A 14,826-nucleotide genomic window follows, 5' to 3' on the forward strand; every position below is an offset into this window, starting at 1 on the left:
TGCTGCGGTCCTTGCTGAATGAATTTTTCGCAATGGCAGCCTGCCGAAGGATCGAAGGACTCTCTTCGGGGGCGAGTGAGAGAGGATGTGCGAGAGAGGCATTAGAAGAGCAGCGCAACCCTAATTTCGACCAATGGAAGTAGAGTTCCACTACCTAGGGGTGATCGACTGCTCGATGAATGGATTTGGCCGGCGAGGACTATTAAAACGCCGCCGGTCCTCACAGCAGACAACACAACCCATCGTGATCTCAGCGAGTCCACATCGGAGTAACCAAGGATATATCGAATATATCAAAAATCCAATAACTCAAACCCATTAAAACCCAAAGACACTCTCTACTGCACAGTGCCAAGTGCCTAAGTGAATATAAATTTGTGCAAAAGTTTCTAAAAAATCGTCAAAATTACGCCCCACATCGGTATGCAGTCGTCGGAGGGTTCGCCAGATATGATGGATCAGAAATACAACAGCGTGCGCCTGTCGCCAGCGGCATCAAGTAAGTATATCTTAAAAAAAAAACAAAAAAAAACTTAAATCAAAACAGGAATTACACATTCCATATAGAAAATAAAACTCAAGAAAGCCTTTTACTTATACAATTTTCCCCTTCTTTATTTTCCAGGCCGCATATTATACCATGTGCCCTGCAAAGTCTGCCGAGATCATAGTTCCGGCAAGCACTACGGCATCTATGCCTGTGATGGCTGTGCCGGCTTCTTCAAGAGGAGCATTCGGCGATCCCGGCAATACGTGTGCAAGTCCCAGAAGCAGGGTCTCTGTGTGGTGGACAAGACACACAGGAACCAGTGCCGAGCCTGCCGCTTGAGGAAGTGCTTCGAGGTGGGCATGAACAAGGATGCAGTGCAGCACGAGCGGGGACCCAGGAACTCCACTTTGCGTCGCCACATGGCCATGTACAAGGATGCCATGATGGGTGCCGGCGAGATGCCTCAGATTCCTGCCGAGATCCTGATGAACACGGCTGCGCTGACTGGCTTTCCTGGAGTCCCGATGCCCATGCCTGGTCTGCCCCAGAGACCCCATCATCCTGGCCATATGGCTGGCTTCCAACCTCCTCCGTCGGCCGCTGCTGTCTTGGATTTATCCGTGCCCCGCGTTCCCCATCATCCCCACCATCAGGGTCACCACGGGTTCTTCTCGCCCACCGCTGCCTACATGAATGCCCTGGCCACCAGGGCTCTGCCCCCCACTCCTCCTCTGATGGCTGCGGAGCACATCAAGGAAACCGCCGCCGAACATCTCTTCAAGAACGTCAACTGGATCAAGAGCGTGAGGGCCTTCACCGAACTGCCCATGCCCGATCAACTCCTGCTGCTCGAGGAGTCCTGGAAGGAGTTCTTCATCCTGGCCATGGCCCAGTACCTCATGCCCATGAACTTTGCCCAGCTGCTGTTCGTCTACGAGTCGGAGAACGCCAACCGGGAGATCATGGGCATGGTGACCCGCGAGGTGCACGCCTTCCAGGATGTCCTCAACCAACTGTGCCACCTGAACATCGACAGCACCGAGTACGAGTGCCTGAGGGCCATCTCCCTCTTCCGGAAGTCGCCCCCGTCGGCCAGTTCTACCGAGGATCTGGCCAACAGTTCCATTCTCACCGGAAGTGGCAGTCCCAACTCCTCGGCCTCCGCTGAGTCTAAGGGTCTCTTGGAATCGGGAAAGGTGGCGTCGATGCACAACGATGCCCGGAGTGCCCTGCACAACTACATCCAGAGGACCCATCCCTCACAGCCCCTGCGGTTCCAGACCCTCCTGGGAGTGGTCCAGCTGATGCACAAGGTCTCCAGCTTCACCATCGAGGAGATCTTCTTCCGAAAGACCATCGGTGACATCACCATCGTGCGGCTCATCTCCGACATGTACAGTCAGCGCAAGATCTAATGGGTCTGGATTATATATCGCCTAGATTAAAACGCCGCCGCACTCGAAGTGCCTTCCAAGTGCTGGGAACTGTGATAATCTCGGAAGAAGCGCTTTGGACAATATTCAATCAGTGAAAACACCGCTTACACATCTCCAGGAGTCGAGCCTTAAAAAAACGTACCCCAACTCACCTCAATACCTTACACTACTCGAATTTGAAGTTATCCTAGCTTAAAGTCTCTCAGACCATCCAGATGTGTTTCAAATTGCATTCGCAAAAGTTTCAACTTTGCCTGTTAAATATGTCAATCGTAGCTTAGTTATAAACATGTTAGCTTTAAGTGCATATCAATAGCTTTAAGATTTGAAAAATTTTATTCAAAATAAACCTAAAGGTTTTCAAAATGAACATACAATGGTCTTCTTTTGGGAATGGGATGCAATTGATTTTGATTTGGAAAGAAAATCTTTTTTTGAGTATAAGCTTTCAATTAATGGAAAAAAAATATTTTGTAATCCAAAAAAATACCTGTGCTTTTACGCATTGCAAAATTTTAATTTCATAATTTTTGAATTTTAAAAATTATATATTTTACAAAACGCATTAAATATTTGCAAGTCTATTAACCGCGTAAAAAAATTTAACAATGCATTTTGTGTGTACAGTCTTCCAATCCGAATCTCTAAGATATCTTAATTATTTACCCAACCTTCTGATATGTTTACAATTACCTTAACCAGCCGAAAGTGTTATGCCAAACATGGAATCATGAGATTACACCCTGAATTATCATACTTTTTTATGGCCATTTCGGTGATGCTTTTCGTATCCTTCGAGACGTCAAAAGCAACCGCACAGGCAGCCCAGTTAATCACAAATGAATTATGCAAATACGGGAACAAAGAAATATTAGATCGCAGAAAAGAAATCAGGAATGGTGAAAAATTAGCATAGTTTTTCCGCATGAACAGACCAAAGTCGGGATTATTTTCGAGGAACCTGGAGGAAGGATTGCAATGGCCGCTCCAGTTTTGATATCTCCTCTCTCCCGCCCCGAAAAATTCGAAAAGTTAAAAAGCAAAAATTCACTTTTGTGACTTTGGACCGATGGATCGGGTGAATCGGGGATCGGGGACCGTTCTCCCGGAAGGACAATTGAATCCTTTCACAATAGCCAGCCCGGAGTTGGAAAATGAGTTTTCGCTGGCACAGGCAAGGGCAACTGAACAAACAGTTGCCAAATTGTTCGAATTGCGTTGGCCAAAGTAAACAGAGATGAGTGTAGTCCACTGACACACATCCATATCCATGGCCAAGCCATAGCGATGAGGATGTGCAAAAACCTACCCTAACCGAGAACCCAGTTCCAATCCAACCACGGCACATAGAACATCCTGCGGGGATTGGGATTGGGAATTAAGCATGCTTCGTTGGTGCTGCCATTTCGACTTTCGGAACCCGGGTTCCCTTGCCCTGGCTCACTCGGCGGATGCTGTTGAACCCGGGGTAACAAATTGTGATATTTCTATTTCCCTGCGCTGTTGAGCCCTTTTAAGTCCTAATGGCCCTTTATTATCTGCCTTTAGACTTTTAATAGACTCAGGCACCAGGAGAGGAACAGCACCCAGGTCCCTTCGTCCTTTCACTGGATTCCGTGTGTGTGTTGGCCTAATCCTCATCATTCTGTCATCAGTGACGTTTTTCTGCACATTGTTGGCCGCCCATTGTTTGGGTCTTAATTTGCAGTTTTCTCTTGTAGTTTTTGCACTCTCGCCGAAGAGCAAAGGATTTTCACATTTTTTCACTTCTTGATTTCTATAATGTCCCTAAAAGAGGGAGACCATCTTCGAGACGTCTTGGTCATCGGGTGTTATACTAACTTGGGGGTTACTTCTTGGGATTAACATGGGTTATTAAGTAGTTACCAAAAGCACAAATCAAAGACTACCAATAATGAAACCTTGGAAAAATGTAGAAGAAAAACATTATTTTAATAACGAAAATATCAACTAAAAATCTTATAGCTTTTGAACCTAGGATCCATTTGAAGTTAATATGTAAAAGAAAATAAATAGAAAGGAAGTGGAATTTTTCACTAAAATCTAATAAGTATGGATGGCAATTAATTCTTAAAATCAAAAACCTCTTGCAAAGTCATATATAAATTTTCTTCAGTCTCCAGCTTTATCATAGATTATGTCAGCAATCTCTTTGGAATTAATCTGAACTGGCAAAGGCTTCCCCTCTTAGATTAGACTGTAACTTATCCATCTAAAACTGGAATCCGACTTGCACTAGGACTACATTCCTAGTCTTGGACTAACTTGTGCCTCACTTGAACTGCTTTAAATCCGCGAGCTTTACCTGGTGAAAGGGGCTGGGAACTGGCTCATCTGTGCCAGATCTCAAGTGGCTGTCGGTCCCGAAATTCTGGGGAAATTCGGAACAAGTAAGCAGGAATCTGTGGGATTTTGTATAACACGTTTAATTCATAGATTTTCGTTGATTAAGTAATCCCCGCAGCAGGGCTCAATGAAGGCGACCGTCGGCCGATTAGCGCAGTTCGCGTAAGCGGTTTGTCCCGATCTCGTCCCCGAGGGCAGGTGTGGGTTAACAGGTTAAGGGTTTCGCAAGCTTAGCCCACACAGGACCTCTCTCGCTCCCTCCTGCCAGCCTCCGTCTCACCATCCCGCTCTGATCCTTATCCAGGCGCAATTACCTAGCGAAACAAAAATATGAGTATGCAAATAGATTTTAATGGGCAGGATTACCCTTTTGCTAAATGCCCAAATCCCGGCCGGGCGGTCTGCGTCTGCTCACCGCAGCTCCTTTGTTTTCAAATGTAATGAGAATGTCTCTAAGCCAAAATATTAGACATCCGTTTGAGCCCGGCCAGAACACAGAGCACATAGCATTTATGTACTGCAAATCCGGCTTCCGATTGTTCGATTCCTATGTGTACCTGAAGTCAGGACGTCTCCCTCCGATTCTTTCGTCCTGCGGCAAGCAGAAGTCAAAGCGGCGTTGTTTTTGTAAATTGAGTAGCTCGATTTATCGCCAGATCAATTTTCTATATCTGCCGCCCAGATAAGCGGGTATATAATTGTTTCTCTGGCTTATGCCTACGGCCAACTAAGCCTGGTCTTGGTCCTGGTTTTCGTTTTGGTTTTGGTTTTTGGCTTGAGCCTTACTTAGTGCTCCTAAGTTCTGCTTAACTTACTTTAGTGGGCAAATGGCAAATTTTCGGCGAAAAATTCTACGGCACTCTTTGTATTTGCATACAGTTTCAAGGCGGCATTGTCTTTGACGCTTAGTCGCATAATTTGACAGACAAAACGGTCAGAATGGAAAAGGGGCAATGCACTGGGGGAAAATATGATAAAATAGGAAGTATTTGTAAATAAAATGTTTTACAAGAAAGCTAAATCTATGGTGTTTAAAGAATGGTTAAGTATACTAACATTATAATTTTTTTAAATAATAAATAATATCTTTTAGCGTTGACTTTACAACTATTCAAAAATTCCATTTGAAGACCCAAAATAGAATGATCTTAAATTATTTATAGGTACCCACGATTTTGCAAGGACTTTGTACTCATATAAAAGAATGATTTCTAAACCTCATTAGAACACTTCAAAAAACCAGCTGCTTTTTTTAAAGGTGAGGGGAATTCTTGGCAAATTCTCGTGGCTGTCTTAGATCATCAGGACTGATCAATGCTATCCAAAGCGATTAGGACGAGGACATCGCGTTGCAGGATCATCGAAGCGTGGCCTCAGCCAAAGTACTTTTTGCACTGGTCCCTCCATTGTATCTGCCCCTTTTTTATGCCCTAAGTACTTGATGCCCGGAGTCTAAGTCCCTGGAAATCTGTGCACATCCTTTTGATTGTTGCCATCTGAAGACGGGACAATAGCCGTGGTTTTGCGACGAGTGGACCTCCTGGAGGTGAGAAAAATATTAAGGGCAAATCCGCTGAGTCGCCGATTTGCCGGTGAACAATGTGCTCGAGAAAATCTCGAGAGCAACTTGCGTTTAACCTCAAGAAAGTAGCAATTGCCCGCATTATTTCGATGATCGAAGGACCCCTTTGTTCGTGGGACAGAGTTCGCTGGAAATTGCTTTTACATCGAATATATCGACATACTAACAAGTGTTATACGATCTGCGACAGTTTTGTATTCCCCTCTTTATCGAAATAAGGGTCCACGGTTCAAGGACTTGCAATCAAAAGCTGGACCACCGCGACTGCATCATCTTGTGTGTTCTCCTGCAGATCCTAAATTAAATAGGGGTTCGTCCTCTGAGAAACTTTGCTGCAGCCGGAATTAACGGAGGATCTGTCTCCTGTATTATACAATTTTTTGTTTTATCGGAAGTGGTGGAAGTGGAAGCTGCATCTGTGGATGGATTGTTGCCTCCGGGGCGGAATCGTTGCGCAGCCGGGTAATTGAATTTGTTGCCTTTTCATCTGATGTTTTCTTTGCATAACAAAGCAGACCGCTCGATGGCCTCCGGGTCCTCGAAAACCGATTGCGTAGATAGTTTTTCGATGGGGTTGTACGTATAAAGTACACATCTTTCTGGGAAAAATGGCGTCGGCCAACTGGCATTTAGAGGCGTTGCATATCATTTAATTAAGCTGTCGCACGAAGCTCTCCCACTTTCGTTTTCCCCGGTTTCTAGTTGGAAAAGTTCGAAACTTTTCAACTTCCGGTCAAGAAAGCAGGTGGCCGGTCATCAGGTGCATCCCCGAATGAAGCCATTACTACGGGGTCACGCGATGTCCTGCGGGTTAACGGTCCTGGGAACTCGGGAACTCCTCGGGCTCGAAGTTGACCAGCTATAGTGAAAAGTGAAAAGCCGCCGCGTCATCCTCGGCGATGGAAGGCCATATGTCATCATAACGAGCTCCGATCAACCCTGAATGAGCTCCTGAACTAACTCAGAAGTAAAAGTATCTAAAACTAAGCGTAATATTAGTTATTTAAAATGATTTGTTAAGTTTTAAACACAAACAAATGTTTAAAATTATACAAAAAATCGTTACAATTCTCACCACTTTTTGACTTTTGCCTGTTTGAATTTTGAAGAGCACCCCTCAAAACACAAAGTTCCTTTTCCAGTGTAGCCCAGAACCTAACTACCCTGCCCTCGCATTCCGCAACAGTTCGATGAGAGCTTGGCAAATATTGAAACAGCTCACAGGAAGGATCTGCGACGAAGGGGACAGGAGAGGAAAAGGACTCGCCACTCGAGAAATGTAACAAATCGACTTTGACAAAGCTTCGACCTCAACCTGAAAAACTCAACCTCGACCTGGGAAATCGCAAAGTCGCCGAGCGCAAAATGTCGCTTTCGGTTTCTGGATTCGGGTTTGAGTTCTCGGTGGTTCTGGGCACTTGGAAAGTTTTTCAAGTGGCCACTTAACACTCGAAATCGGGAACGAGCTCGCTACACGTCACTCACACCATCACCTCATTAGAGCTCACCGCGCTCCCAGGATATGAACATATATCCCAGGATCCTGTGTGGAGCGCCTAAAACAAAAAGGGTAGTTAGCGACTTCGATTCGCCAGCGAAACTGCTACAAAAAACAAACCAAGTTCGGAAGCTCGAAACTGAAATCGGGATATTGGCAAACCAATTTTCGAGGGCTTTTGTTTCGCTGAACGACGCGAGTAAGCCACAAAGGATCAACAAGGCTCGAGAATTATTTTGTAGGACCAGCAATCGAGCCACTCGAAATGCGGTCTGGAGTGTTGGACCCGGCGATTGTAAATTAATTTTCCACCAAGCAAACTACTTTGTCATAAAAAATATATTTTCGAAAAACAATGGCAAATTAAGATTAAGGGAAACGAAGCTTGGGATACTCTTGCAGGAAGATTTTCAAAGGTAGATCTACAAAAATTTAAACAAGTCAGGGTTTTAAACCAATTCTTTTGAATGAAACATGTAATAATAAACTGCATTTTATCTTCAAATGGAAAAAAATGTACTAACATTTTTAATAAGCAATAAATCTAGTCTTCTTATTATTAAATTTTAAACAGAAGTCAAATTGGTTGCACTTACTTCTTATATCTATTGAATGCTGATCCTAATGATCCTACACAACAGTCTGAGATATTTTGTATGCCAAAATCTGTGGCCAATTCTTAAGAACCCTTCGAAAGAGCATAAAAATTTGGGCGACAATGATCGAGTGGAAGCCCAAATATTGGTTGGTTGTCCACATTTTATTTATCGCCAGCTGTCGACGGTAACAGCAACAAAATCAACTTCAATTTCGTTTTCAATCTACTGATTTTCGCTTTTTATCGAAGCCATTTTGTCAAATAAAGGGGATTTAGCCACTAATCCGAAAATGGGACAAGTTCGGGCCACAAAAAAAGTGATGCAGAGGGCGATTCAATGTATCTGCGGCTGCCTAACGAGCCTGCCGCCCAATTGGTGCCGATAAAAAATGGAAAAAACCTAAACGAGGCACAAAGCAGGGCGCGTGATTTCTGACATCGCAATTGACAACCGAGAGGAACAACAGCTGCCGAGCGAGGGAGACGGCGAAACGCTTTCAATTTGCTGCAGGAGATTAGAGCGCTGGAGGACCAGCCGAGGCAGCGATGGCACATCACATCCGCATTTAAGCGCTTACATGGGAACTAATTTCTGAAGTGCCCTCGAACACTTCATAAAGTATATTTGCATCATCTGCGGCAAGCGGCTGGCGACAGCGACAACCCGCTGCGGGGATTAGCACTAACGCAAACATGGCGACAGTCAGAACCAATGAGGTCCAAAAAAGTATCTGACGGATACAAGAGCTGTGACTGACTCGGCGTGGCTTGTCAGCTTCGCTGTGGCTTGCTGACAGTGGTTTACAGTGTTCAAAAACAACTTGAAAGCTGAAAATAAATTTTAGAAAAAAAAGTAGAAGTGGATGGAGATCGCATTTGGTCCTTCGAGCCGGATAATCATTTCTTTGTAAATGTTTGTAAACAGAATTCATTACGAATGAAAATAATATTAATTAATATCTATAAAACTCACTGTTTTTTTGGCAATAGACATAATGAATTCAGTTACCAATCTACTAAAAGTTTTCTGGTCTACATGGACTTTACATGTTCAATTTTATGGCTGAATATTAGAACTTACAGGTCTAATATACATGGTTATTACTTATAGTTATTTATATTTTTGGCTTTGTGTAGGTTCAGTATATTTTTATATTTCATTACCAGTTTATCTATAACCATCCCACTGTTATTAGGGTGTCTTTGGCCTGCGCGTGCTGCGTTCCTCCTGAGCAGCTTAAAAAACGTTGGCCGGTCGGACTCTGTTTACCGTGCGGATCACACTTGAGGGCCGGGTCCGTTGACAAAACGGTTAAGTCCGCGCTTCGAAAGCGCCGGTCCATGACATATTTCCAGGGGGAAACAGGCGCGCGGGGGCCGGCAATTATAATGTGACAATGTCACGTGAACAGCGGCAACATCCTGATGTCCTACTTCAGAATAAACGGGCATATATCCTTACCATGTAGATAGAGGACCAAAGGAAGGGTGCCCAGATATTCGACAGAGCTGGAACCATTTTTTGTGCGCTGGTCTGTTCAATTTTAATGAGAGAACGAGTGAGGATGAGCAATGAACTGTTGGCCGAAAGTGCAACTGTTTCAACTGGTTACTTGCTATAAGACTAGTTCTCCGAGGGGTGGGTTCTTCCAACCCCTCCCATTCCGAGCCCAAACTCATTTGCACCCCGCGATTTGTTGCCGGCTATGTAAATTGTCACATTATTGTCATAATTCTCAGCCCTGGGAAATGGAAAAGCCATCAGCAGGAAAACGCCTATGACATAATTTGTGCTTTGTTGTGGTTAATTGTCGTACTCACGTCCGCAAGGCGTGAGCGTATGCGTGAGATTAGTCCCGAATGGACAATAATGCTCTAAAGTGCTGCAAAACACTCCAGCTACTGGTCGATTGGGACCTTAAAATATGGATTAAAATGTGGTGAAAAATTGGGATAGGTTGGTCAGGGGATTTTGTTTTTATATTACATGGAAGCTAGACCACGAAAATTGTATAACTTTAAATAGCTCACAATTAAGAAATATTCAAAAAACACCACTACCCTATCCGCCGAATATTAAAAAAAATATGGGCTCAATAATAAATAACATCTTTTTCATGTTTTGAAGATTTCATTATAACTAACCATTTATTTTTTACACTACAACATTTTTTAATGCGGCTTAAACAAAATTAAGTTTCTGTACCTAGCGAAGAAATTCCTAATAGAACTCTGTTTCAATGCCAACTTAATCCATTTAAAAGTAAGGTAAGATATTTTCCCCTGAAAATAATCATAGTCTTTCATAACAGTTCGCCCCTATCGATGACGATCATCTTGATCTTGAGCAACCGTCCGAGCCAATTAACTCGACGCCAATGATCTGTGAAATCGCGCAATGCAGAAGCCGCCGCTCGAAATCCAGATCCCTAAGATGCAGAATCCAGGAGAACGCCGATCAGCTGGGCGGATTCTGCGCTTTGGTCTCTGACCGAGACCCGGAATAATTGAAACCAATTAGCTTGGAAAAACCTTTTAATTGTGTGTTCAATGCCGGGCTAAGTAAATATTTTCATGGGCGCAGGACAAAGTGAGGATGTGAGAACACGGCAATGACCAAAATAATCCTGTTCGGCATTCGGCAGTTCGGACATCTTGTATTGCATTTTACCAGTGAAAGCGGTGAAAGAAATTGCCAAATAATTGCCAGGAAAAAAGCAAGACAAAGGCAGCGAAGAATAAAAAGAATCAAGACAAAAAATCAACCGCAGGCATTGTCTGCGGAAGAAAAAGAAACTGAAATCCAGGTCTTTTCTGCATTCTTTCTTTTGCCAACTGTCGATGGCTGTCAAAACTCGTGTGGGTTGTTGGATATATTGTTGCAAAATATTGCACAGGCCCAGGAAATATTACGGGGATCCTCTATTCTCCTTGATTTATTTACTTTTTGATTCTCAACGTCTCTTGGCAGCAGTTAATTGGCCCGTTGATGTCTCAGTCAGGCTGAGGATCAGGATCAGCGGTAAAATAAACAAATTTACATCGGGGATTTAAGGACTCGGAGTTGCGACAGTTTCATGTAATCAGGAAATGATTCGCCATGGGAAATATTCTACACAAAAGTCTGCTATTTTCGTGTTCTTTAAGTATGAGCTTGAATGGTTTTTTCTTTTCATGTGGGGTAGCTAATAAAAATGCCAAATTCCTCGACTGTAATTAGCCAACTATTTGAAATGTTTCGGTTTCCAAATTCGCAGCTAATTCTACTTTAAATGAACCCAATGAGCTGATCCGCTCTACATGCTGCTTAAGTTTTGTGATTGGCATATCATTACCGCATGCCGATTTCAGTTTCGAATTCAGCTTAATGCACTGGGGGAAATTAGTGAAGCATAGTGTGGCAACCTTTTATGTTACTGTAGCTACAGGTAATTTTAGCAATATTTTGAATTAGGCTAAAATAGATTTTTATCAACAGTAAAAGCTGTAATTGAATAAATCTAATACTTATAATAATAAATAAATAGTAATACCCATTTGCTCAGTGTCTTCGTTTTGGTTTGTGGTTACCAGAAACAGAGCAATAACCACGCAAAAAGGTAGCAACAAACGGTAGGCTAATTAAGCACTTTGAGCCGCCGCCGCAGACGTGGCCAACATCTAATCACCTGTGAAAAAGGAGCCAAACACTCGAGTTGAGTGGCTTAAAAAGCGAGTTGAGTGGCGGTGAGGTCCAAATATCAAATCGATTACAGGTGAGCCCGTCAAGTGGACGCACATACTTTTCGATAATAATTTACTGCCGTGTCATGAGAGCGGAACTTGCCTCTGTTTATTTGTTTTTTACCAGAGTTCGGCACCGTGTGTTTGTTTATTGGCTGTCAAATTCTTGCACTTTGACGTTTGACATTGTAGCACAAAGGTGGCCGCACAATCAACCGGAATTTAATGCCCGTTTTCAGGGGATTGTTTGAGCGATTCCGATTTGTCAATGCAATTAATCGCTCACTTGTTTGCATGTCACTCTGAGATTCCGAAATACGCGCATACCACTAAAAATAAACACCATCTGAGGTGACATTGAAAACGCCATTATGCATGGATATCATAAATTTGTTAATAGCATTTTGTCAGCGCCGGTAATTAATGTGTAATGTGCGCCGAATCATGAATCATTTTCGCCAATGAATGGATGTCAACATCGGTATAATTGTCTCATTTATGAGTTGACCTTCTTGCCAGCGAGTCACGTAGCTACTGTTCATTTGAAAGATATAGTATTCAACTTATTTGCAGATTTTTCTTGATCCTCGGATAAGTGTAGTTGGATACATTTTCGAGATTGTGGTTCTAGTAAGCTCATGGTACCCCATAATTTCAATCTTTGGGGTTCAATGCCCCAGCTCTTTCGACAAGGTCAACAATTTGGGTGGCTGCAAAACAACTTTCGAAAATGCAATAACTGCAACTGGGCAGTGGCATGCCACATTTCAAGGACAAGGGCAGTTTATTCATGAAAGCCACAGGCAGATGAAAATCATTTCTGATGAAGTTGGGCATATAATGATGGTCTTAATATGAATCTCACTCAAAAAATTACAAAGTAACATAGAAAAAACCAGAAATAGCAGGATATTCGAAATATATTATGGGATGCCAAAAGGTTTTCTTTTTTTTTAATATTTTAATATACTGTATATACTAATATTAGAAATTTAACCTTTTCTTAGCAAAAGGTACATCTGCTTTTATTTGAAGCTTATTAAAGTTAAATTATATTCTTAAAAAGGAAGCCTTCTTTCTCTCAGTGCTCCGTTTTCCGCTTCCTTTTCCACCTCACTGCTGAATTTGACGTCACTCCCCAGTCGATTTGCATATTCGCACACTGCGCAGACGGCCGAACCCAATAATCAGGCCCCCGAAATGCGGAAGTCTGCGAGTGCAGTGCGAAAACCGCTACGCATGCGAAAAACCCGTTTTCCGCCGCCCCATTTCCCGACCCCTCCCCCACAAATGAAAACACGCAATGATCCAAGTCAAATGACCTTGATATTGCCAACGGGCCAATGCGTGTGTGTGCGTGTGGGGAAACTGGTCCAGTGGCTCCACAAAACGCCATAAACCACGTTAGTTATGCGACACTTAATGGCTTAAACGGCTCTGCCGACAACTGATTTCTGGGTAAGGTTGCTAAGCCGGCGGAAAAGTCAAACGGTAAGCGAAACCTTAGCCAGGAAAACGAAAATGCGATGTGAAAATCCAGCAGATGCGCAATTAGCGGGCACTTACACGGTAGTTGGGATAGATATCGAGTTACACATTCATGGCGAATGGGCGATTGAAGTCGGATTTGGATCAACATTAAGGCGAAGTACAGAGAAAGAAATAAATTATATAAATAACTTGAGAGGTTTTTCATTATAATATAAGTCTAGAGTAAGTATAGGCTTACTATACATTTAAAAAAACATTTAAACAAGCGTATCGGACTTTTGTAACACCAGATATTAAGGATACAAATTCTTTTTCCGAAATAAATTTGTAAATTATTTGACAATGTATTTTTCATAGTGCACTTAGAGATGTCTGACTGACTTTTGACGACTGTGCAGGGTCATCATCCATGAATCAGCTATCAAATCACCATCTCCCCATTTGAGACTCCTCTCTGTCTCTTTTCCCCAGGAATAAATAGATCGTATTTCCCAACAAGTTTAGCGAGTTTCGGTTTTGACTTCTGATGGAAATGGAGATGCAGACAATACTGATGATGGAACCGATAAGCATTTAGTATTAAATTTTTGTTAACCTTCCGCGCGGAGTTGACTCGCTCGATTTCAGAAAACGCTCGACTGCATCTTGAATTACAAGTAATCGCAATTGTCTGCCCATAGATCTCCCTCGTTTTCGCTTTGTTCGGGGTGGTAGTTTTCTAGTTCGCTAGTCTGGAATTCTGACTCAGACCTCTGGGTTCGGAATAGCAGCTGAAATAATTGAGAGACAACGCGGAATTATGGCAGCATGGATGCTCTGCTTTGCATGCATATAAGGACGATTCGAACCTCCCCTCCCTGAGGGCTCAACCCTCATTATCTGTTCGCCGATTGTGATTAACTCGGCCAAAGTGAAAGTCTGACAAATAAAATGCTGAATAGGAGGCATCCGTCCCTTTCTGGCCACTGACGACGACGGCTCAATCAAAACAGATATAACAACAAAATCAACCTCCTGATAAACTCCCTCCCTCGAAAATCCTGGGTGGCAGTATCGTCGCATCAGGCAAACGCCTCGAAATCGAAATGGAAATCAAAAAGGCAGCAGCAGAGAGGCCAACGGAAGAAGGACTCTTGCGGAGTACAGTGATACCCCGAAAATGGCATAAAATAAGTATCTAAAGTGTACGAAACAAAATCGATCTTAACTGTAACTAAATACCTATAAGATGAGTGATGATATTAAACAACTAAATAACTTAAATTGGAAAGTACATGAAAATATTGACGATCTCTTATAATATAAAAACCATATTAAAATTGTTCTATCAACTGTAAAAGCTTTATGAAAAAATCATCAAGTGTCAAAATTTGACAAGTATTGATAGTCGCTGAATAAAAATATTAAATACCCTGCCAAGAAAAGCAATCTTAATGTTATTAAAACACAGGATATAATCACACCATACTTGGTAAGTCATGCTAAAAATTATGGTCTTTATTTTATATGCTCATTTTGTCAGCAAAACACTATATCAGATAATTCTTATACAGAAAATATATATCTTTTTAAGGATAACATTTAGATATTTAGCAAGAACTTCCTCTTTTCGAGAGCTTACTGTAGCTGGATCGTTTCAAC

General features: G+C 42.6%; 1 protein-coding gene across 1 annotated transcript; it reads left to right on the plus strand.

Annotated features, from left to right (window-relative positions):
* The first annotated feature begins 222 nt into the window (after positions 1 to 222).
* tll (nuclear receptor subfamily 2 group E member tailless) lies at positions 223 to 2,260 on the plus strand. The gene is made up of 2 exons (XM_017085789.4): positions 223 to 499; positions 626 to 2,260. Exons 1-2 carry the CDS (start codon positions 424 to 426, stop codon positions 1,903 to 1,905), a joined length of 1,356 nt encoding a protein of 451 aa, XP_016941278.3. The 5' UTR covers positions 223 to 423; the 3' UTR covers positions 1,906 to 2,260.
* The last annotated feature ends 12,566 nt before the right edge of the window (positions 2,261 to 14,826 follow it).

Source organism: Drosophila suzukii, chromosome 3 (genome assembly GCF_043229965.1).
Source record: "Drosophila suzukii chromosome 3, CBGP_Dsuzu_IsoJpt1.0, whole genome shotgun sequence".
In the NCBI taxonomy this organism is placed as follows: domain Eukaryota; kingdom Metazoa; phylum Arthropoda; class Insecta; order Diptera; family Drosophilidae; genus Drosophila; species Drosophila suzukii.